Source organism: Carettochelys insculpta, chromosome 6, assembly GCF_033958435.1.
Source record: "Carettochelys insculpta isolate YL-2023 chromosome 6, ASM3395843v1, whole genome shotgun sequence".
Classification (NCBI taxonomy): Eukaryota; Metazoa; Chordata; order Testudines; family Carettochelyidae; genus Carettochelys; species Carettochelys insculpta.
In genome coordinates this window covers 115,506,187-115,530,772 of record NC_134142.1, presented here as the reverse complement: position 1 = coordinate 115,530,772, position 24,586 = coordinate 115,506,187, and the positions used below count along the sequence as shown (strand labels likewise).

The window sequence follows — 24,586 nt, the reverse complement described above, 5'->3', positions numbered from 1 at the left end:
AGAAGGAGGAAAGGATTGTTCCACTATTAGAGTCCCATTATTTATTCACTGCTGAGCATTAAAAAGTGAATTTTTGGAGCTATGGAACATCACTGGTTCCAACTTCTCTGAGCACAATAACACTAGACACTATACCTACCACAGAGTGCCTCAGACTATATTATCCAACAGCACTGTATATATTACTTCACTTCACGACCTAAAGTCCTAATGAACATCACAGACACTGGCAAGGAGCAAGCTTTTATATTTTTTTCCTGGACTTCTGTACAGAAATCTGAGACTGCTATAGAAAAGAAAACATTTACGCTTATTTTTTAACGTGTAGACAATTTTCATTCTAATAACGTGGGATGAGTTTGTTTCCTATGTGACATTCTGTTTTGCAATTCTGTTTATTAGTTAATTAAAATCAATTAGTTTTTTTCCTCCCCCACTTAATGATCTTATTTTGAAGCCATTTTGAATTCCTTGGAGAAGTACTTTTGGAGTCAAAAGATAATATTAATTAATCATTATTATTATTTAGTAACTTTAACCTTCTTTTGGAAGCAGACAAATATTTTTGTACTGGAGACGCAAAATGATTAGATAGTGGAACTCCTTGGCACAGAATGCCATCGAGGCCAAGAGTACAGCAAGACTCAAAAAGAACATTGATACAGATAACAGGGAATAGACAGAGCTATAAGGACTTTTTTAAAAACAAGAGTTTTGGAAGGAATATAAACTATCGTATTTTTTAACCTAAGCCAATCTTTAATTATTGGGGATTTGGAAAAAAACAATTTCCCTGGGACAAATTATTCCACAGTTGATACTACAGAGTTTCTCATATTTTCTCCTAGGCTATGTCTAGATTAGAGAGATTTATCAGCAGAAGTTTTGTCAGAAGATACCTTGCGGCAAAACTTCTGTCAACAGATTGTGTCCAGACCACAGAGCACATCAAAAGAGTGATCCACTGTGTTGACAGAGAGCAGATGGACTACTCAGACGCTCTACCAGCAAAATGGCCACCTAGAAGCACAGCGGATAGGACTGTGTGGTGTCCCAGAAGACTCTTCTGTTGACAGAATGCCCCCAGGAACATCCAGACTGGCGTTTTGTCAACAGTTGCATTCTTCCTTGTAATGAGTGCAGTACGGTTGTTGACAAAAGTGCTGTGGTCCGTCGACTTACTGTCGACAGAATGCCTTTGGGAATCTGGACGCTCCATGGGTTTTGCTGACAAAACGGCCATTTTGCCCACAACCACCATTATCCTTCTAGTATAGACATAGCCCTGGAGTAGCTGGCACCTGCCACTGTTGGGAGTCAGAACGCCGGTGTTCATCCTTCTGATCGATTCTGAAAGCAATCATATCTCCCCTCACCCTTTGTTTGGTTAGGCTAAACAAACCAGCTCCTTAACTATCCTCTAACCATTCTAGTAGCCCTTCTCTGCACCTGTTCCAAGTCTGAATTCATCTTTCTTAAACATGGGAGACCTGATCTACACACAGCATTCCAAGTGCAGCTCCATGGTGTACCACATAACGATAAAACCACTTTCTTATCTCTATTGGAAATACCTGGCCTGAGGCATCATTAGCCTTTTTCAGAGCCACATCACATTGGTGGCTCATAGTCACATTGTGATCACCTTTTATACACAGATATTTTTTCCTCCTTTATTGCTTCCTGTAGACACATCCCTACCTTATAGCAAACACACTATTAATCCCTAGCAGCATGGCCTTGCGCTTAGCACTATTAAATTGCATCCTATTTCTATTACTCCAGCTTTCAAGGTGGTCCAAATCTTCTTGTATGATATTCCAATCCAACTCCATCTTGGAAATATATCCCAACATGTCATCCACAGATTTTATTACCACACTTCCACTTCTTGTTGCAAGGTCATTAACGTAAATGTTAAACGAGATTAATCCCAAAAGTGATCCTTGAGGAACTCCACTAATAACCTCCCTCAAGCTTCACAGTTCATTTTTCAGCATGATCTGTCATCATCTCTCCTTTAACCAGTTCTTTTCTCACCTTTCATTTCTCGTATTAATCCCCATCTTCTCCAACGCAACTAATTTTCCATGTGGAACTGTATCAAATGCTTTACCAAAATCCACACAGATTACATATACTGCTTTTCCTTTGTCTAGAAAATAGATTATATTCTCAATGAGATCAGGATGGTCTCGAACAACCAACTTTTTGCAAATTTATGTTGTATTCTATCCCAATTACACAATCATTCCGACAACCAAGGCCAACTCAAAAAATGTTTTTTATACTCAAGCAAGCTTATCTGTTCACAAGTTTCTAAGGCTCACCCTTTGACTTTAAAAGCAATGACTTATACTTAGTAACTATGTGCATAAATAGTACATTTCAGTTTTTTTCCCCTTGCTTGCATGATGATGCAGCCTTCTGATGGTGTTTGGTACTGGGGTACTTTGCCAAATCAGAACAGTTCTCAAAACACAAACAAACATGCAGGGTTTTTTTTAAAGGGGAGGGGGAGGGAAATCAAGGATCTAGCTCTGTCATAGATATCCTCTCTTATCAATGGGACAGTGAACACCTCCAAAGTCCAAGCCTTAAACGTGCACAATAAAGACTGTTCTTATCTTAGTTATCTGGAAATAGGCAAATTAAGTGTATTACTTACTTCAATTTTGTCTGTTTTTGCATCTCCCCAGTAGAGTTTGTTTTCTTCAAGATCCAGGGCCAAGCCATTAGGCCAACCTAGGGATGTGTTCACCAGGACCCTCCTCTCAGAACCATCCAGATAAGCACACTCGATCTTTGGATTTTCACCCCAGTCTGTCCAATACATGTAGCTGTAGGAAAAAAGCTTTAGATACATATTGCATATGATTACAGTATGCCTCTGCTATTAAGACTGGGGATTTGTTCAGAAGGTGAGAGTGTATGAACTTCAGAAGTATTAATCAGACTAATAGACTCCATAGGCGGTGAGGTAGCGATAATGACCTGAATATTAGAAGACCAGTTTCCTTACAATGGACAATGGTACAATTCTTTAGTACTGCCTATAAAATCGGGGCTAAGGGAAAGATGGACAATTCAATCAAACAGGTTAAGTCCTGCTGCACAAAAGCTTGTGCTGGCTGCTGGTTTTGTAAGTGCATGTAGTAGTGCTGAGGAGCTGGGAAAGGGAGAAAAGCAGTGGTTCTGACAGAAAACATGGAGCACTGGTACATATGATCATATGGCTAATACATCCATCATCTTGGAATCTGCTATTTATTACAATCTTAGAACTAAAGATGGGGCTAGAAGGTCTCAGAAAAATCCAACACATGATGGGAGGCACAAAAAGCAAAAAACTCACCCCATCATAGGATTCAACACTATCGCTCTAGGTTCATCTAGATTTTCTGATATAAGGATTTTTCTGGATGTTCCATTTAGTCGGGTTACTTCAATGTGATCTGTTCCTGTATCAGTCCAATACAGGTTCCTTGCCACCCAGTCCACTGCTATGCCATCAGGATGATTGATTTCTGTGGTCACTAAGGTCTGTGCTCCAGAACCATCCAGATAAGCCCGACGAATAGCCCGGACATCGTCATCAGTCCAGTATACGTAGCCCTCAACGGGATCATAGTCTATTGCAATTGCATGCCTGATATTGTCTATCTGCAGAATAATATCAGTGAAGTCTGGCATGTCCAAGGAGATCCTTCGCAAATCCGTCCTTCTAGCAAGCAGTAAGACCTCCTCAGCACCTGGAAAAGAGGATTAACGCTGTAATTTTGCAGGTATAGAATTTTTTTTTTTTGCCTGTCACAAGCACTGATGACAGAGAAGAATTGCTACGCAGAAAACAAAGGACTAGAGGTATCAAAACAATAGGTGTACGTCAATTTGGGATGCCCAAATATTGCCCAGGTAGGGGGCCACACATTAGCACCTTGTCAGTCCCCTTAAGACAAGTTGTAAACTGTGTCAGGGACTCCTTTCTGCTCCAGTAAACGGTGAGCCAAAGGGTGCTAATACCTCAAAGGACTGGGCCTGCCAGAATCCATTTTAAGGTCTGAGTCCAAGTTAAGGTGGGAGACAGTATTTGTGCCCTGTTTCTCTGCAGTGTAGACCTAGCTCCAACTGAATCATGCTCTGTGAGTCTGCCAAAAGTAGCCCACAAATCCAAAGGCCAACTTTCTTTGGCCTGTGGAGAGTCAAGTTTCCCCACATTGCCCCATGAACAAATGGCTTGAGCAGTCATATTCAGGAAAAGTGCTATCAAGCCTAGGATATGGGTGATTGGACTCAGGCCTACCTAAGGGACTGCATCCCTGATTGAAATATGCATTCAACAGTTATTAATGGAACTACAAATGAGCGTAGCTACTCAAGCCCCAGGTGACCACACTCTGGGGGTGTTACTAAACCTGGGCCTACATTACAGCATAGACGTAACTTAAACGGAAATACGGTGCATTTGCCAAGAACTGTGAGGCTAAGTACCAATATAAATATGAACTTGGATTCTTCAGACCAGCAAAATACAATGGAGTTTTCACCTAGAAATCACTTTATTCATTGTCAGAGAAGGAAAAGCACAAGAGAGCGGAAAACAGATATTTCAGCAGGTTAATAACAAAAGAGGATTATTTTCTTTGCTGGAACATAACAATAAAAAAAAATCAGGATCATGTCTAGACATTTCATCATATTGCACAGAACTCCCAGCTCTGATGCTTGCTCCCATGGTTGCATGAGTGCATTATGCACAGTTTTCACACACATACACTATATATTACACAGCAAATGACAGAAATAACATAAGTCTTGGGCTTTCCTAACAAATAAGAGTATATGAATGCTTTTCTTTGCTTCAGACAGTTAAATGGGAGAACAAGCTACAACTACTGCCCTATTTGCATAAAAGTTATATTGATCTTTATTGTATGCACACAGACATGGTCAAAATTTTACTGCTGGTAAAAAGGTCACAAAACAGCCACCCTGTAGCGCAAACATCTCCATGTGTCCATAGAACAGGTTGGGCAATGTGTAGCAACAGGACAAACTTCCTCACATGGCCACAATAATTCCTATTAATCCAGAGGGACAACCTTGAGGCAAAAGAACATTGACCTCTGTATAAATAACCAGTCCTCTGATCAATTTTCTGCTGCCATGCCAATTGTTGAGAGAGTTTTCAGGTCCTGACACCTGCCACCAGCTGGGTACTGGCTTACAACCACCAATTGCATTCTCATTCAGGCCACTGAAAAACAATAGACAGCAATCCTTAATTGCTACCAGTCTTTGTTATATTGCAAGTGACAATCCTAGAAGCAAATCCTGAGCTGTTCCAGTCCCTCTTGAACAAAAGTACTTCAATTCCTACTCTATACGTACTCTTACAACTTATCACCCTGGTGCTTGAGTGCTAATCCTTACAGCTATTATTTAAGACTTGGTTTTACCTTGACATGGAAGCTAGCACACAGGACACATACAACCATTTAAGAGGTACTCATCACACATCAAACCAAATGCACAACCAACCCAGGTGCCTACCTGCACTGTCACTTGCCTTTGAGGATAGTAATCATAATTTGGTAGCAAAATGACCTAGCCGGGAAGGTATAAAAACACTAAGGAGATAACACACTCAAGACTGAGGGTGGAGAAAGAGTTTGGGGACAGAGGAAAGAAGTAGACAGGGAATACCTCCCCTGACTACTAAACAACCCTCGCATGTTCCACAGTGGCTCTGAAGGAAGTTCTGAGCTCGAGGAAAGCTTTAACAATTCTGAGCACAATGAAGTATGGGGAAAGAGTAAGATCAGTTATAGATAGTCTCTGCTATCCAACCCAAGAGATACTTGCTATCAGATTTCCTGAAAACTGAGATTATGTTGGCTCCAAGGCCTACCAAGCAGAAAGCAAACATTTAGTTGTTAACATATGGTTGAATTCTAGCTTCTCAAATTTTAAGCTTGTGGTGGCTTATTAAGATATATTAAAAGGGGTCACTTTTCGGCCAGAATAGGGAAACCTCAGTCTTGGGTGACATGTCATCTTAAAAAGTCAGTTTTTCCTCCTGAACATGGAAAGGAGAAACAGGGCTTTTAAGTTTTCCTCTTCTAAAAAAACAAAATGTTTTTGTAATGATTAAAAGTGAATGCTGTCACTGGACATAGTATTCATTCTTAAACACCTTACCAATCTCCTGAACAGAGATACCCTTTACTAAAATAAACTCTCAAATATTCTAAAAGTTATTTGATATTCTAAATCTTGCTTGAAATGGTGGACCACTTGAAACATCTGTGGAGAAAATAAATCTGCAAACTTGTAAAAATACATAGCAGTAGCTGCTCAAGTCAAAATTAGTGGCCTGTCTGTTCATCCTTCACAATTGTCTCTCTAAGCAAGTGCTACATTAAAAAGCCAAATTACCTTATAAATGTTAATTCCCTCTGAGGGAAAATGGACATTCATAAAAGGTAACATTGCCAAGTATATTTTGACAACGGCACTGCCCAAGAAGGTCTACAGTTTGTGATTCTGTTCTCCCAGTGCTTCCAGGGCTACACAACTAAAACCAGTCTTGGAAATATACTGATATCTCTGATGTCATATTAGAAAATACTTCAACAAACCATTGTGTTAATTCTAGAACTGCGAAAGACTGCAATGTTAGACAGAAAGGAAAAATCCTGAAATTGTCAATGATGCATATTTACAACTGCAATGGAGAATAATACCTAAACACTTCATGGTTTCTTTTCAAGCCTATATTTTCACAATTCTGTAACATTTTGTGTTTTAACTGTATTCATTATGTGCAGTACATCAACACCTACAGGTGCCAACTGACATAAGGCCCCACTGTGCTAGAGCCTGTACAGCACATGGTAAAAGACAGTCTCCTGCTTCAAAGAGCTTACAATCTAAACAGACAACAGACACAAAGACAGGAGGGGAAAGAGAGAGACACAAGATCAAAATGATTTGCCCAACATATCTCAGGCCAGGCCTACACTAGGGGAGACAGCTGACCTAAAATACGTAACTCCAGCTACAAGAATAGTGTCGCTGGAGTCAACGTTCGTTAGGGTGAATTTCTCCAGCATCCCCATAGCAGGAGGTTGATGGGAGAACCTCTCCTATCAACTTCTCTTAGTGACTGTGAAGCGTTCTGGGATCAATGAATGGTACCTTCAGCATTCAGTTTAGCTGGTCTGTACTGGACCTGCTGAATCAAACTCTTGAAGATCAACCTCTGGTGCATCAACCAATGTCCCCTCTAATATTTTTTGTCCTTGGGTGGAATAAATTTTGTTCTGTGTACAAAGGCATGAGTAGATGTGCACCACCACAGAAACAGGTGCTGGCAGTTGTGCACCCTCTGGTAACCAGCTGGGTGGCACTTGAATCTCTCCTGGGTGTCTGCTCAAGCGCTCAGCTTACACAGAATGCTGGCCTCCACCTGGTAGTAAGTGTAGACACGTCCTCAGTCTGACAATGGCAGAGCAGACAATAGAACCCAGATCTCTCAAGTCCCAGCAGTAATTAAAATATATCTTTCCTCCATGTTTCCATTACCACCCAGAGGCCTCTTAGATACTACTTTTGCACTAGAGCCCTCAATCTCTAGAAACAACAAGCTTCCCCACAAAAGGTTAAAACAAGACATGAAAGTCCTAGGGCTATTGTAAACAAAGCTTTCACCCTAACCACCAACAAACAGGGTGTTATCACCAAGACACATCCTGTGACACTGGACGGCACACTAATAACGGAGAGCAAACTGCATGCTTCAATAGCAGAGGCATATGGCATTACATTTACATTATGGTCTAAATCAAGGCACATTGATTTGAAATTTTGATGTGTAGGGAATCAAAGTTAAATACTACACTGACAAAGTACAGTAAAATGAAATTTGAAAACTCAACAGTTGGCATTATAAAATATTGGAATACATCTCATTATAATATTAAAATATTACATTTTTATTAAAGAAATTGTCAACACCACTGCTTCAAAACTCAGTAGAGGTTCTTGCTGGAAATATCAGCTGCTCTATCACACAAAGCCCTTACAAATTCACCTCAGAATCCCTCCATTCCATTTTAAATTATATAAATGCATCTATAACCATCCTGATATGCTTAAAAACATTGAAATACACTTAATGAAAAGCAGTGGCACTTAATATGCATTTGATACCTGATATTGTAGTAGAGATGGCTATTATATGCATTTCTAAGACGTCCAATATTGCTGTATCTGGGTATCATGGTACAGAGACTAGTTTAATCTGCCAGTGTCGCCTCTTCATACAACTGATTGTATTTTCACCTTATTCCTCTTCCTCCAGTGAAGTGGCCCAAGGTTGAATGTAGTTGACACAGGAATTACAGGGAGAAGTTCTCTATCCAGCCTTCTGAAGGAGGTCAGACAAGGACCAGGTCTGCCCAACAGACCTAAAATCCACACCCCTGAGCGATGCAGTTATAACGTAACTAATTCCTCTTGTAGACAGCACTGTGTTGACAGGACAGCTTCTTCCGTAGACCTACCTACCCTTCCTTGGGAAGGTGGATTAACAATGTTAACAAGAGAAACTCTCTCATCGGCATAGCCACGCCTTCACTAAAGCACTGGTGCAGCTGCACTGCTGTAGCACTATACATGAAAACAAGCACCAGATGAGCATAATGGTCTCCTTCTGGCTTTAAAACGTATACACAAGACCAAAGCAGTCTTCTGCTCTCCAAGTCGGTGAGGACACAGCTATTCCGCTAGGCCAGGTTCAGGGATGACTGATGAAGAAGGCTGCAGGAGGGGCACCAGCTATGTGACAACCCTCTCCACAATGCGACTCCCCCCCATGCCACCCAGGGGAGGGCCAGGACAAAGCCCGCTATGCCCCAGGCCCCACCCACCTCTGTTCCCCTTCCTGCTCCCCACCCCACCTCTTTCCCCAAGCCATGCACCATGGCAAACTAGCAGGGGCCTGCAGCAGAGGTCCAGCTGTCCTGCACTGACCAGCAGCAGGGGGAGAAAGCGCAGCAATGTGGCTCTGCTCCCAGGCTGCTAGGTGCATCACTTCATTTCCCGCTGATGAGTATGGGAGGATAGGCCTGCTCCCGCCATGCGCTCCTCCAAGTGATGTGCCAACAGCTGGGCAATGGAGCTGTGTTGCTCCACTTTCCACCCAGGGCCACAAGTGAGTGCAGGGGCACCAGACCTCTGCTGATCCCCCAGGCCATCCAGAAGCTATGTTCTTCGTCCCTCTCCTGTCCGTGGCATTTGGAGACACACAGGGCCCTTCGGACCCCCCATGCATTGCCAGTGCCCACGTTCTTGCCCAGTCTATCCTTCTCTCTCTCACACACACACACATTGGTAGAGTAATGGCTGCCGTAATTCTGACTGGAGAGGACGGCATTTTGAACAGACACTCACTGCATATTTGTCACTGTGTGGCAACTCAAAGGTGATCCCATGCTTTTGATAAGGAAAAAGTTCCATTTCATGCTCAGCAGCTGGGGCTATACTACTTGTTATACTTGCAAAATGTTCTACACTGATTCTGCCACAGGGGTTATTCAGAAACAGCATATAAGAAAATAAAAGTAGGGATATTAAGCAATTAAAAACATTAATGGTGGTAATTGCACAATTAATTATATTGTTAAACAATAATAAAAACATTTATTTAAATATTTTGGATGTTTTCTACATTTTCAAAAACGTTGATTTCAATTTCCACACAGAGTACAAAGTACACATGCTCACTTCATTTTTGAACACAAATATTTCCATTCTAAAAAGAAATACAGTATTTTTCAATTCACCTACTACACGTTCTTCAGGACAATTTCTTTATCGCGAGAGCTGAATGTACAATGTAGAATTATGTTAAAAAATAACTGCATTTAAATATAAAATAACATAAAGCCTTAGAGCCTACATGTCCACTTGGTCCTACTTCTTGTACTCAAACAAATTTGTTCATATTTGCAGAAAATAATGCTGCCCACTTCTTGTTTGGAATGTCATCTAATATGAGAGCAGGCATTCATATGGCACTGGTATAGCTTGTGCAACATAGTTATGTGCCAGACATACTAAAGATACATATGCTCCTTCATGCTTCAACCACCACTCCAGAGGACGTACTCAGACTAGTCTAATCTGGCACCATACAAGAAACAAACAGCTCTCCCTCAAAGGAGTTCAATCACAAATTTAATTAAAGAATTATTTTTTTAACAAGCATCATTAGCAGGAATGCATGCCACCTGGAATGGAGGCCAAAAGCTCGAAGAGGGATATGAATATTAGCGTCTCAGACATATAAATTCCTTGCAAAGCCAGCTACAGAAGTGCCATGTGAATGCCTGTTTTCACTTTCAGGTAACGTTGTAAATAAAAAGTGGGTGGCATTACCTCACAAAATGTAAACACATGGATTTTGCTTAGTGATTGGCTGAACAAGTAGTGTAGCACTGAGCGGATTTTCCCATAACATAAGACATGGGGGTCACCATGTGAAATTGATAGGTAGTAGGTTTAAAGGAAGTATTTCTTCAAACAACACAATCAACCTGTGAAACGCTGTGCTCGAGAGAGAATGTTATGAAGGCCTGGACTTCAACCGGATTTTAAAAAGAACTAGATAAATTCATGGAGGATAGGTTCATCAATGCCTAGGAGCCAGGATGGGCAGGAATGATGTTCCTAGCCCTTGTCAGGGCTGGGAATGGGCAATGGGGGTGGATAATTTGATGATTACCTGTTCTGTTCATCCTCTCTGAGGCACCTGGCACTGGCCACTGTCCAAAGACAGGACACTAAGCTTGGTGAACCTTTGATCTAACCCAAGGGTCTGCAACATGCTGCTCTTTAAGAATTTCTTTGTCACTCCCAAGACTATAATTGCAAATGTAAAAAAAAAAAAAATCCACCTCCTGATTATTTTCGATAAACAGAGAACATCTAAAAGCCTAACAATGAGCCCAACTCATATCTAAATAGCAAATGATACATGATCTCAAAATGTAGAATAACTCCACCTGTAATACATGCAGTGCATTGTGGGATATGATCCTGTACCTTGGTGTGTTTTGACTGTGTTGCTAATAAAATCTTGATTTTGAAAAGGAAAAGGAAGCTTGCGGCATTCCTGTTGGGAAGGGCAACATGCATTTTAAGGAAGAAAAGCGAAATTAAAGGTGAAGTAAAATTGGCAAAATTGAAGTGGGTTCAGAGTGAAAATCAGACATAGTGGTACAAACACACACATGTAAAGTGTGAGGAAACAGAACATGTAAAAGATTGTGAACATACTGCAGTAAACGTATTGGATTACAAAACATTTTGTGTGCGCTGTTCTTAAAACAGGGGTTACAGAAAGTGTGGTTTGATGTTATTTATTAAGGACCATCTTGTATTCACATGCATTGCAGTTCTTGAATTATCTTTTTCTTTTAACAGAATTTAAAAAAAAGGCTCTTCCTGCTATTTTGGTTGCCAACGCCTGGTCTAACTCAATATGGTTCTTCTTATGGTCTTATGACTTATAGGTACTAAAGTTTTCCATTGCTTTGTTCTTGAATGCAGTTATATAACAGAAAAAAATTTTCATTTATATGTTGCACTTTCACAATAGACATTGCACTACAGTACTAGTAAGATGTGAACTGCAAAATATTTCTTTTATCATTCTACAGTACAAATATTTGCAATAAAAATAATATAAAGGGAGCACCATACACTACGTATTCTGTGTTGTAATTGAAAACAATATATTTGAAAATGTAGAAAAAAATACCCTAAATATTTAATACATTTCAATTAGTATTCTATTTTGAACAGTCTGATTAAATTGTTATTAATGACAATTTTAATCAATTAATTTTGACTTAATCACATGATTAACTGTGATTAATCAACATCCCTAAATAAAAAAAATGTGGAAAATAGAGCTTAGACATTAAAATTAATGTCATGGACCTGGGTGTGGGAATTTCTGTTAGCACCGGAATAACAGAACACTATGAAACCCCCATTATCTGATGCAGTACACAGAAAGCACAACAGCGGCTGATGCTAACACTTGCTGGAATTCTGATGTACTTTAATTTTCTGCCTCACTCTGGCCAGTGAATTAGGTGGCATTACTGCTGGGCCTATATATGTTGGCTGCTTGAAAATCCATGCTCCTATGCTGCACCTGGTGTTAATGAAGTTACACTGCTTTGCAATCATCCGCCTGACAGTCACTACTGAGGTCCTCAGACGACAGAGATGAGACTGAAGACAGCACTGCACATGCCACGAAAGTTTCTCAACAGGGCCAAGTCTACATAGACCTGAAAGTCAATCGTAGATACACAATTCTAGCTACGGCAATTGCGTAGCTCGAATCAATGCATCTAGGATCAACTTATCTAGCCATCCTCCGTGAAGGAGGTTGATGGGAGAAACTCTATCAACCTCCCCTACTCCTTGTGACAATGAAGAGTACCAGGATCGACTACTGAGCCCTTACATTTTGATTACATGCATCCCACTAAGAGCACCAAATCGAACCCCAGAAGACTGACCCTGACCCGCGTCAATCAGATAAGTATAGACATACCCTAAGTTTTCTGCAACGACTGAATATTATAAAAAATCATTATTCTCGGTCAGGCATTTAGTACTAAAATAGTTACAAAAATCTGTGCGTACAATGACCAACCTCTGTGAAAATCTTAGAGATGGCTATTATGCGTGTGTTTTATTTTAATAATAATTTCTGCTAGAAAGGCAGATGAGAAGCATAGCCTAGTGCTTAAAGCAAAATATTAGGAGTAGCAGACTAATTTTAGCCATGACACTGGTTACCTCAGTGACCTTGGGAAAATTACATCATCCTTCTTCCCCTGTAGTTTGCTGTAAAACAAGGGACTATCCATTTTACAAAGGCCCTTTCAGCATTAATGTGTGTAGAGTGCTTTGAAAATACAAAAAACTATATAAATTTTATAGTGTAACACCTCTCTGGAGAAATTTGAGTTACGAGACATTCTAGAACCTGCCTACACAACTAGAAGCAGCCTAAATACATTCCATTGTTACAGCATTTTCTTAATCAAATGAATCTCTAAAACCACCATAAAATTATGCATTTTCATAACCATACAACTGAGAAATCCTTAACAGCATTACCAGCCACCATAACATGACTGAATTTAGCATCTCATAAACAAAAACTTTCACATCCAAAATGTAAACTACTGAAATACAAGGCTGTAATACAGGCTTAAAGTCAAACACATCAAGTGAAACCAGTGTGTAACACTATATCACTATATAAACATATCTCTATCATCCGTAACCCACAGGGGACAAAAGAAAGGAATGTATGTATACCACTGAACATATTTGGTACAAACATTTTGCAATGCAAAATTATATTGGATAACTTTTTTACATTAGAAAATCTGGGATCACTTTGAAATTTGAAGGAATTTGTAATGCCCCAAATTCAAATTTCTCTTTTATTTTCCCAACTGGTACAACTTTAAGCTGTTTATTATTCTCAAGATTTTCTTTTGCTTCCTGCTCCCTAAAGCTTTTTGTAGACCTTCTGTGCAACTTCTGAGTAAACCTAACATCCACAGAAGCCCATGAATTTTAATGGTTTGCATATAGAAACAAATGCTAACAACGCTGGAATAAAAAAAACCCAACACACAGCTTTGGTCATTTGTTCTTGTTCCCCAACCACTATATTCTCCCTTTGTAGTTAACAAGAAACAGTGTACAGTTAGACTAGAGGGATCTTTTTTATTTTGTAGATGGAGTTCCACTTCCCCAACTCATTTAATCCATTAATTTTAAAATTTAACACCCATGCTAGAAATAGGGTTTGTTCAATTTTTGTTTTGTTTTGTGCTCCTGTTATTAAAAATTCATGCTTCAGTGCTGAAAATGGCAGCTGCTTTCTGTCTACAAAATTAATTCCAATCAGAGCCGACAGCAGCAAAGCAGCTCATCTCACCAGCTCGACAAGAGGTTTTTATTCTCCCCTTGGCCCACTTCACATTTGACAAGTGACAAGACATCTATAATACAGTAACAAATGCTCCAATTTATTCACCCAACCTAAACAAATGTAGACTGCAGTGGTTGCCTTTGCTAATCCACGCCAGAAAACGCCATGCTATTCTTTTTCCATTTGTCTGTCTGTTAATCAGGACAGAACAATGTTCCATTGTGAGTCTCTTTGCCACTAAAATTTTCTTCTGTTTTTTCCTCTTCTAGTCTAGTTACTGGGAACTTCTTTTACAATGACTACTTTGCTGGGTAAAGCAGAGAACTTGCAAAAAGGAAGACACATAAGAAAGTGAAATTTTAAAAAAACAGTTCATTACCAATATTTAGGCTGTAGGCAAATCTACTACTAGCTATTCAACTCTGGATACCCTATCGCCCCTGATAAACCAAACAGGCTTCCACAAAGTATACACAGATGAGCAAAGGACCTTGTTAGTTCCAGTAACATAATGAATTACCGGGAAAACTTTCAAAGTATGATGCAGGAGAGAACAAACTTATTTTGTGTAGATCACAGGAAACATTAAAAAGTGGCCATGCTATTTAATGATCTTGCTGATATTTGAAACAAAGACAGCATTCAGCACAGTGAAATTCAACGTGTGCTGCTCTTAATAACTTCAACTGCAGGAGAGAGAAGCAATACAGAGATTGCTAGAGAACATTTTATTTTGGTGTTGGGCTCTACAGCCCCACTATTGTTGTTCTTAAACTTTTCAACATAAGTGGAAAATGTTTGAGAAACCAAAATTAGCTGTGTTAATAGCAGGGTCCACACAAAAGGATTTTTTTTAAATGTAAGAGAGAGTCCACCACAGTGTTTACCAGCAGTCTTCCATTTCGATGTACTAGAAGGTTTATTTATGAATGGAACACGGATTTACTAAATGAAGGTAGCTGGATTGGGCTGAGGGTCACTCAGTGCAGGAGAATTTCCTCTGGCCAAGTTGTGGAGCACTAAGAGTACACAAAACAGGAGATACATTTGCCTGGTTTACCTGACTGATGAGAGCTGCAGGGGAAAACGAATGCATAAAAACAAACCAAGAGAGTCCTAAGTGAACTAGACATGGCTAAATCACATGGGGAAAATTAATACTTAGGACTAGGAAGGGCATACACAGCACAAACATAGCCCACGAATTGCTCAGTTTGCATGTTAAAATCCAGATCTAAGGTGGTCTGCCCCATGAAAGCTTATCACCTAATAAATTATTTTGTTAGTCTTTAATTTCTTGTTTCATCAATAACTTGTCCACTGTTACTTTTAGTACTTCATTAACAAACATCAAGGATAGTTATTTTCCCTGTGGCTTGTGAAGTCCATTTCAGAAACAGTTATGACACATGTTCAGTAAGAAAAAAAACACATGGTAGCAAACAAACATTGTATCTTATGAAGTCATCAATATGAAAGAACCTATGCAGTTGACAGAAAACTGCTTCCCTCATACAAAAGGAAACCTATTACAACCCAGGAGGCAGGAACACCCTACTGCTATGATCTTTAAATCATTTCATAAGATGTAACTTGTTTATTGTCTTCCTCCACTTTTAGTGATGGACAGAGGCATAAAAGAGAAGATTGCCCCGTCATTTAATTGAAGGACTATAGAATATTCATTAAAACTCATGCAAACTAGCATTAATACACCAACCAATGTAGTATCACTGGAAGAAATCAAATATAGCGATTAGTACAATGTTCATGGCCATAGCATTAACACGTAATTACCCACAACCAAGAGCAATAATACTTGGAATTTCTATCGCAACTTTCATCCCAAGGAGCTCACAGAACTTGAACAAGTAAATTTCAATTCCCTCTGAGGTTGAAGGGTCAGTATTACCTCCATTCTAAAGCTGTGGAAACTGACTCGGCGATGGAAGTGTAAAAACAATGCTTCTTCACAAACATTGTGTGGTGGAGTGCATCTTCTTTTTATGGACATAATTCCCACTCATTAATGAGCCATATGTGCACATCCAGGGGTGAGTACAGACCTCACAATGATGGAACTTCTTGTGCTAGACCTGACAGGTAGGGAGAGGCATATATCTGGACATCAGTGTAATCATTAGGAAAAGAATGGATATCTGGGAAACACATGGGGAGGGATGGCTGAATCTGGGTAATGGGCATTATTACTACATCAGCATTACTAACACCTTACTCTTCATGTGTCAATAAGCAGATGATGAACTTAAAAATTGCTGACTCGTCCACATATGGAACTATGCTATATGAATTTCTGTTTCCTACTCAGAGAGAGATACATATTAGCAATATGGTACTTTTCAATAATGGTGACAGAAGTTTAACTGTATGAGGAAAATATGTGAGAGGGTTTTTTTCTGTTTTGTTTTTGTTTTATTTATTTTCCATGGAATATTCTGTGTTAGTTATCCAGTTATTTAACTACATAGCATATTAATGATAAACCCCCAAACTTTGTATGTGTGCATGTTATATAAAACATACCTGGACATACATGCAAGGGAGATGAGAGATACTTCAACATTTTAAATATCACTTCCCAGGTAACATGTTTTGGTACTGAAGAGGCATGAGCCAACAGGGTCAGCATAGACATTTGAAGATGATGACTGAGTAATAGTGATCAGCCCTCCCCAGCTGCTCAAATGGCTGGATCAGGACAGGAAAAAGTAAGTGAAGTCTTCTACCCAAAAAACAGCTTTCCGGAGGGAGAAAGGCAGATCTACAAAGAGCAATTCTCCTCTGAATATGAGACATCATAGCCCTCCAACTCCATCCCTGCAAAAAAACTCAAATCTCATTTCTGATTTCCTCTCAAAGACTAACTTCCTCCAATCCTACACTAAGAAAGCAGATATACATTTGAAAAAAGTGAGGTTCCCCCCATGCTCCTTGTATCAATATAAGACTGCATGCCCCTAGTAACTCAAGTGAAGACTGCCCTCTATTTAAGACACAGGAATGGGTGTGGGACAAGGTTCTCTAATGTGACTAGTGATTGTGGACATCCCGCTTGAAACATCCTCTGGAAGCTTCCCTTTTAGAAAGTGCTGAGCACACAACTCTGAAAGTTTCAGAGCCTGGGCTCCACTCCAAGCAGGAGTATCTACACTGCAATGTTTAGCCCTTCAGGCTGATCCCACCAGGACACATCAATTGACCCAGGCTCTGAAAGTCAGAGCCATGAATTTTCCTTGCTGACTTGCCCAAGATAACACAGACACCTTGTGCTGGGGCAGGGAATTGAACCTGGTTTCCCAAACTCCCAGACTAGCATCCCAAGCACTGGACAATCTTACTAAAATCACAAATACACTAAGACAAGCATAAATTAAAAACATATGGCTAGATATGAACAGTGCAGGATACAAGGGGATAGCTGAATTGGTAAGTATCTAATCATAATTTATCTTTATTTTTAAATAATTCAGTATACTATCACCAGTACAAAATACACTTGGGAGATCTGCACTCAGTAACAGAACAGACTCAAGCATTTTTACACTCCTCCAGCAGTGTAAAATGTTCTTAAAGCAGGTGTACATTAAAGTGAGCATAAATATAATTTGTAACCAGTCTACAAAGCAAAGGGGTCCTAGGCATGTCAATATGGCAGATTTTTCCAGTTATACTATTTTATTATGATAGTTAAGCCAATGTGCCTATACCAATATAACACTCCATGGACATATAGTTTGGAATAAGTGTGGCTATTTCCAGCCTACCTTAAACCACTTCAAAAGTATAAACCAAACTGGAATGATAGAGCCTTTCCCCAGACCAAGTGTCCACCTCAGGGACCTATACAAATATAATGCTTAAATTTATAACCTCCTTACACTGACATAACTTCTCAATGTTGATGGAACTCAAAGCAACTTAGAATTTAAGCCTGAGTCTCTCATGTAAGCCTTATTCTTGATTGTGAAGTTAACTAGAATGACTGGCAGCCATGAGATCAAACAAATATCTGCTCTATACAAACTTTCACAGCAATACTCTTGAGCATTTACTGTGCTCTCAGTATAATTTTTAAAGCACTCATAATTTATAATCCAATTACCTTCTTCAATCACAGAAAAGCAGCCTCCCCCTCATTTCAGGTTACATAAAGAGCTAAGCAAGGAATTTTAACCACAAGTTGCTTGTGAGTAGTACAAAGCAGTAGAAAGCATCCAAAAACCTCTTGGGCAGAAATTCTGGATTTTCTGGTCAACAGCAAACCTGTCAGGGCTTCGGTGGGGTCAGTACATCACCCTTAAGTTACCAGTGATCATCTTGATGAAGGTAGACAAAAGAGAGAGGCTGACAGTATTTTTTTCAAATTTACCCAGAAAAAAGTAACCTTTAAAGGCGAGACTAAACATGAAAACTTAAAAATTGAAAGTGTTTTTGATTGTTTGTTTTTCAAGTTATAAAACTTAGAATGGGTGGAGTATCTATCTCAACAATAATCATGGCATGATTATCTATCTTCGGATTTTATACTGTTAACTACCACTAATAGCCAAGTCTCCAGAGGACTACATGGAGTCTCTGGACTTTCTTTCATACTTATGATTCACACAGATTTTTTAGCATGCAAACTCTGAGCCAGGAACTGTCTTATTCTTGTCAAGCACATTGTTTGTGTTCAATAATAAAGTAAAACTGTCCATAGCAGGCTATTGCTATTCACTTTCTCAGTTCAGTAGCTCTTGCTTACTGTTATTTCAAGGAGTACTTATTTTTTTCTTGTTTGGCTGTTCCAAGTCCTTGTTGTTGATTACAACAGAAGATCTTTCGCAACTATTACAGCCTTCTCTGAAGATAGTCCGGCTCAGTCTGAGGATACATCTTCACTACGTGAAAGGCAGAGCCAGTCAGGGTCAAATCTCCTAGGGTTCAACTTCGCATGCCTAGTAGGGACATGCAAAATAGAACTATGTAGGGTCAACAGCCTACCCTCATTCACAAGGAGTAAGGGAGGTCGACGGGAGAGTTTCTCCCATTGACCTCCCTCTGTGAGGACAGTCAGCTAAATCAATCATAGACAAGTTGATCCTGGCTATGCAACTGTCATAGCTAGACTCGCATATCTATAATTGACTTCAATGTTTCGTATAGACATGGTCTTATTTAAATTTATATTGCACCAGAGGCTTCAACCATATTGGATGACAAATTGCTAGGCACTGTACACAGTCAAGTGACAGACCCTGCAGCCAAAAGAGCTTATAAAATAAAAAGTAGGAAAAAAAAAAAGGGGGTGCACCGTGGGGGAGGAGGGGAGAGAAATGCATTTCAGCACACACTATATGCATGAATGATTTTTAGCCAGTCAGTAGTAGTAGGTATCTGCTCTGGGAGATGGTTACAAATTTGAATCTGCCTGCAGGTGCTAGGACAAAATAAAATAGGGTTTTCCGCAATACGGACACTCTCATGCTGCTGCTTCTGTCTCAGTCATTCGAAGCAGGGTAAGAGCTCTATGGGCTTTCTCTGCACAGAACAAGAATAAATAGTACACACAAAACAGCCTAGAGACTGCTTAGGTCAGATCTGAGATGGCCTAGATAAATGAATAGATTAAAAAGGAGTAGCAACAAAATTGCCTTACGCATGTTCCACCTACCTTGTCCAGCAACCTCAGGACTTGACTGGTCCTGGATGGGGGAATTTTTGTCAGATGAAGGGTGGTCCCTGCTCCAGCCATGTAGTCTGCTGCCAGCTCCTCTTTTGCCCACCCCCAACTCCAGCTGTAGAGCTCCCTTAACCTCCTTCCTGGACCTTGGCCCCTGTCGGACTGACCTGACCACTTAGGTTTGCAAGCCACAGCAATCACTCCAGCCCCGGCCAGCATCCCAGACATAGCTCCCAGGCCATGTGGGTGCCACCTCTGGCCATGGCCACAGCCAAAGGCACGTGGTGCCAGCTCAGCCCCAACTGGGCTGCTGGCATGGCCCCCGAGGCTGGTAGCCAGCTTTGGCATGGGCCATGCTGCCAGCGTGGCCCCAGAGCCACAGAAAACAGCTGCAGCTCAGGCCAGGCTGCCAGCTCTGGCTCTGCAGAAGTGGGCTGTGCCTCTGGCCAGGGACAGAAGCCCCACTGGGCTCCCCTTCCCAAGACAGTCAGGCTCTCCATACTAAATTCCCAGCCAGGTGTCTCTGGTCCAGTAACATCCGTGGTTCTTCCAGATGACAGATGCTGCTGGATGAGAGAATGGCAATTTAAACCTGTATGAAAGCAACGAATACAAATACATATCCTGTAGGATAATAATTAAAAAAAACTTTGAAGAAATCTGATGAACTCTCACTCTTAAACTATCTACACACAAAAATAAATGAATGAGTGAATCTTATGTTTATATTAGTTCAATCAAAAAACCAAAAACTAATGACATATAGGTGGCACTGAATTTTGTTGCAGTAAAACGGAGTAACAATTTCAGTCAAGTTATAAGGTTGATACAAATTTCCACTGAAATACTTAAACCAAATAATTTTCTGCAGTATTGTTAAAGTACAATGTATCAACTTAATGAAAGTGAAAATAATACTTTAAACTTGTGTTGTAGGATCCAGAAGCTATTTTTATTCTGAACTAATTCTCAACTAGTGTGGTTTTACTGAAGTCAATATAGCCATGTTAAGTTATGCCAGTTGAAGTTCTGGGTCTGTTTTCTAGTTACTTACCATTAATTTACAAATTAGTTACAGTAGGAGTGCAGCCTTAGCCAAACATGCAAACGGGGTAGCAGCTCCTCAAAACATATGGCCTTTGGTTTTTTAATTCTATAAAAGTAATTTTAGCTAACTGAAGCTATGATCAGTCTATATGGTAACAAGTTATTAGAAATTAACTTGCAATCAGAGTAGGTTCCTCTGAAATAGCAAAGCAAATTTCTGAAAGAAGGCAGCCACTTTAGGAAGAGGTTAATTATGACCATTTATGGGAAAAAAAAGCCACTACAACTTTTCTATAAAAGTGAAAATTCTAAACTTTACATTGAAAGCCTGTGGCAATATTTTTATGCCAAAAAGGCTGAAGACTGTGCAAAGAAAAGATGCATTTTTTCAGAAATGTGAGAGGGACAGGCAGCTGAATATTGCTTAAGAAAAGGAACCTAGCCATAGAAGGTAATGGGGATATAGCTGTGGCATTTGAGTGTGGGACCCTGGTGGGACCAGGTTTTAATCACAATTATCCAACGATACTGAACAAGCTACTTTCTTCACAACCACTTTTGAACTTCATTAAACTGAGTCACATGGAGAAACCACAAAAGAAATGTTCGGACATTCTGGGCGTTCACCTCAGTCTACATTACTGCCCACACCAAAGGGAAGAAATGCCATAGGGTATTGACAAGAGAGCAGAACGCTCAAGTACCAGAAAGGCAGTAAAGGCACACATGCAAGTCTCACTTGTCATGTACCACAGCAGGGAAAACAATTCAGAAAAAGGACACCTGAAAGGAGGAGGAGGAGGAGGAAAAAAACAATTATAAAAAAAAACACCTGACTGTAACGAGATGTCTTGTGATTTAAACCACTTCTTAGAACTGTTTGTATACAGAGTTAAGAGGGACAAATGACTCCCTCTAGCAGGAGGCAAAACTTAAGTAATGAACATAGCTATTTGGCTTTCTCTGAACATTTTAAACAATTTCTAAGTTCATAAAACAACCCAGCAGCATTTCAGCAAGCGACCCTCAGGTGAGCAACAGGAGAGGGATGATGTACAAAAAGGGATCTTCACAGAGCAGATTGTAAATTCAACATTTTTAATATGAGCATTAAATTCATCCCTGACAAGATCCAATATAGCCATGAAAAGACCAGGCTGCAAAGAGAAAATTACTCAACATTTGTAAGTTCAAAACTGAGACAGCTCTGCTCACTTTTGCCCTTCCGGCAGCCCCTCTGCCACTCTTGGACTGTAGTGGTAACTGAGCTAAACCACACTTTGCTCAGAAGAGAGGTGTAGAATATGCATGTTTATAAAATGTCTCTTAAGAAAAGGGGACTTGTTTTTTACAGGGCTTTATTCATTCACATCAGAAAGTAACAAATAAGGACTTCAATACTTAACGTAAGACCTAAGTTATGCACACAGTTTGCGTAACTAAGTGAGTAAAAAGCTAATGATGTTCAGATACACGTGCATTTTAAATCTCTACATCAAGATTGGAACTTTTTCTAAAAGGTACAGTATAGGCCAAGCAGAAGTTATAGCTTTGATGCAGAAATTATTGGGAGAAATTCTACAGCTTGTGCTATGTTGGAAGTCAGATTATGATAATAACGAGCCTGTCGCACCTTAAAACATGAATTTTCTGAGCAGAATCCCATATGTCACGTGCCTGAAAATGTAACCCAATTTTTCAGACTTGCAATGTAAAAAACCTTACCCTGCCTTATCCATCTCCAACCAGATCTAAAAAAAAGCTGCTTATTTTAATATAATAAAAGCATTATTTTGGCAACTGACGATACTATATTACTCTATAAGCAGCCAGGCCAGCATGCAGCTCCTCTCCTGATAATTGGGAAAGGGTGATCAAGGTGTGAGGGGACGAATGGTATGGGGGGGCAGGGCAGAAGACAGGAATAAGAGTGATGGACTGGAAAGGTCAGTGCATCATCATACAGTATAACCATTTGGATTTAACAGATGTTTAACAAGGGGCTCTTTTGCATACTTGGCTTAATCTAATTCTTGACTCCTCTCCCCGCCTTCTGCCCCAATACTCTCTGATTTGCTCACCTTGATAATGTTTTTCTGATTTGTCAACTTTGATTACTATTTTTGGTTCTCTGTGCCTTAAATATTGAGTCTGTTCTGGCATGGCTATGGTCTGAAGAAGTGGGTCTGTCTCACAAAAGCTCATCACCTAATAAATTATTTTGTTAGTCTTTAAAGTGCTACTGGACTGCTTTTTTGATTTAAAAGCTGAAGTAGTTCATCCCAGGTCCAAAGCAAATAGCCCCCACCTGAACTCAGGATATACCTATTCCCAAGCCTGGACTCATTTCCCCTCGCAACAGTTTCAACAAAGAATGGCAAAATCCATAGTTCTCACATGTGTATATTCTCCAAATCTCAAAATGTCAATCTTAAAGAGCTCCTAGGTGACTCAAGAGACTATGGGTTTGTCTACATAGGAAAACTTAACAGCATAACTATGCAGTACAACTACATGGTTACAGTTTGCCGTATAATTTCCCATGCAAACACACTTCTTCAGGTGTTAAAACACCCTTTTATTCTCAAAAGTACCACTGAACGTCACTGTGACTGAGTCTTAAATGACCTTGGCACTTTTGAATTTTTTACCAAAACTAACAAAGGATAAAATGTTGACATTGTTAATTCTTCACGTGCACAGTTCCTGTTACTACCTTTATCTACGATAAGATTTCATATAAGAAACAAAAAGTCAGTTTCTTGCAATCAAGGAGTTAGTTAATAAGACAGGCAAGAAAAGCAAATAGATACTGGCATAAGGCAGCCAGGATCACTTTGGAGAGAATGAAGCCAAAGAACTGATCCAAAACCCAATTTCTTGTGCCCTTATAGATTTTTTGCCACCGTTTGACAGAAAATCCTTGACAGAGCGTCTGGTCCAATGATGGAAAGGTACAAGCATAGCACAAACCATTATTTTTGTTCTGTTAGCCAAAGTGCCAAATGCACGTATGCTCTGTTTCCCACTGCCAAAACCATATCTACATGAATACTTTAAAAAGCATTAGACCTGAACATTCAGCACTCTTTTAAAAATAATTCTTACGTTGGAAAAGGGAAAATAAAACATCTTTCAGCAGCTGCAAGAATTACAGGGTCTTTTTAAGGATCTTGTTAAGCTTACTGTAAGGACCGTGGATATTAGTCAGCATCAGAAAATGATTGCTCTACAGGGCACGTTGGAAAGATCAATGAAACGTTCCCAATTCTATCACAGCAGCAAGTTTTTCAGGCCAGGATAGACATTCACTGACTGAAGTGTGGGTGCAAGACGCTAGCACTGACCTTTACTTCTTGGTTGTAGGCAGTAATGTTAATGTCTCATTTTTATAAATATTAAATTTGCTTTTTAAAAGTCAATCTTCTTAAATAATAAAATCAAGATTCTCCAACAGTGTGACTTCCAGTCTACTGAAACACAGCTACAGTTGTACTATAAGTGCCCCATCTATTACCTCTCAAGTAACCTTCATGTGAATCATCTAACTTTGGAATTTCACCATGCTATCTCTCACTGGTTTCTTACTTTCAAGGTAACAAGCATCTAAAATATTAGATGATTTTTTCTAATTAACATTGTTTAGGGGAGCAAATTTCACTAGAGTTCTGGAACAAAGCCTTTCTTTATTTTCCTTAAATTAAACATAATGCATGAAAATATGAATGAGTCAGAGTTATGAAAGTTTCCAAGCATAATTGTCTCAGACTTTCTCCACAAAGAGCTGTCCTAGAGGGAAGAAAGGGACTAGAAAAATA

At 39.7% G+C, this 24,586-nt stretch overlaps 1 protein-coding gene across 2 annotated transcripts in view; it reads right to left on the bottom strand.

Moving 5' to 3' along the window:
• LRP5 (LDL receptor related protein 5) overlaps positions 1–24,586 on the bottom strand; it is a 236,755-nt gene that overhangs the window by 106,586 nt on the left and 105,583 nt on the right. For both annotated transcript variants that reach the window (XM_074997919.1, XM_074997920.1), the window contains exons 6-7: positions 3,356–3,752; positions 2,669–2,840 (exon numbers count right to left, since the gene is read on the bottom strand). In XM_074997919.1, coding sequence (XP_074854020.1) covers positions 2,669–2,840; positions 3,356–3,752 — 569 coding nt within the window. The remainder of the gene's footprint in view (positions 1–2,668; positions 2,841–3,355; positions 3,753–24,586) is intronic.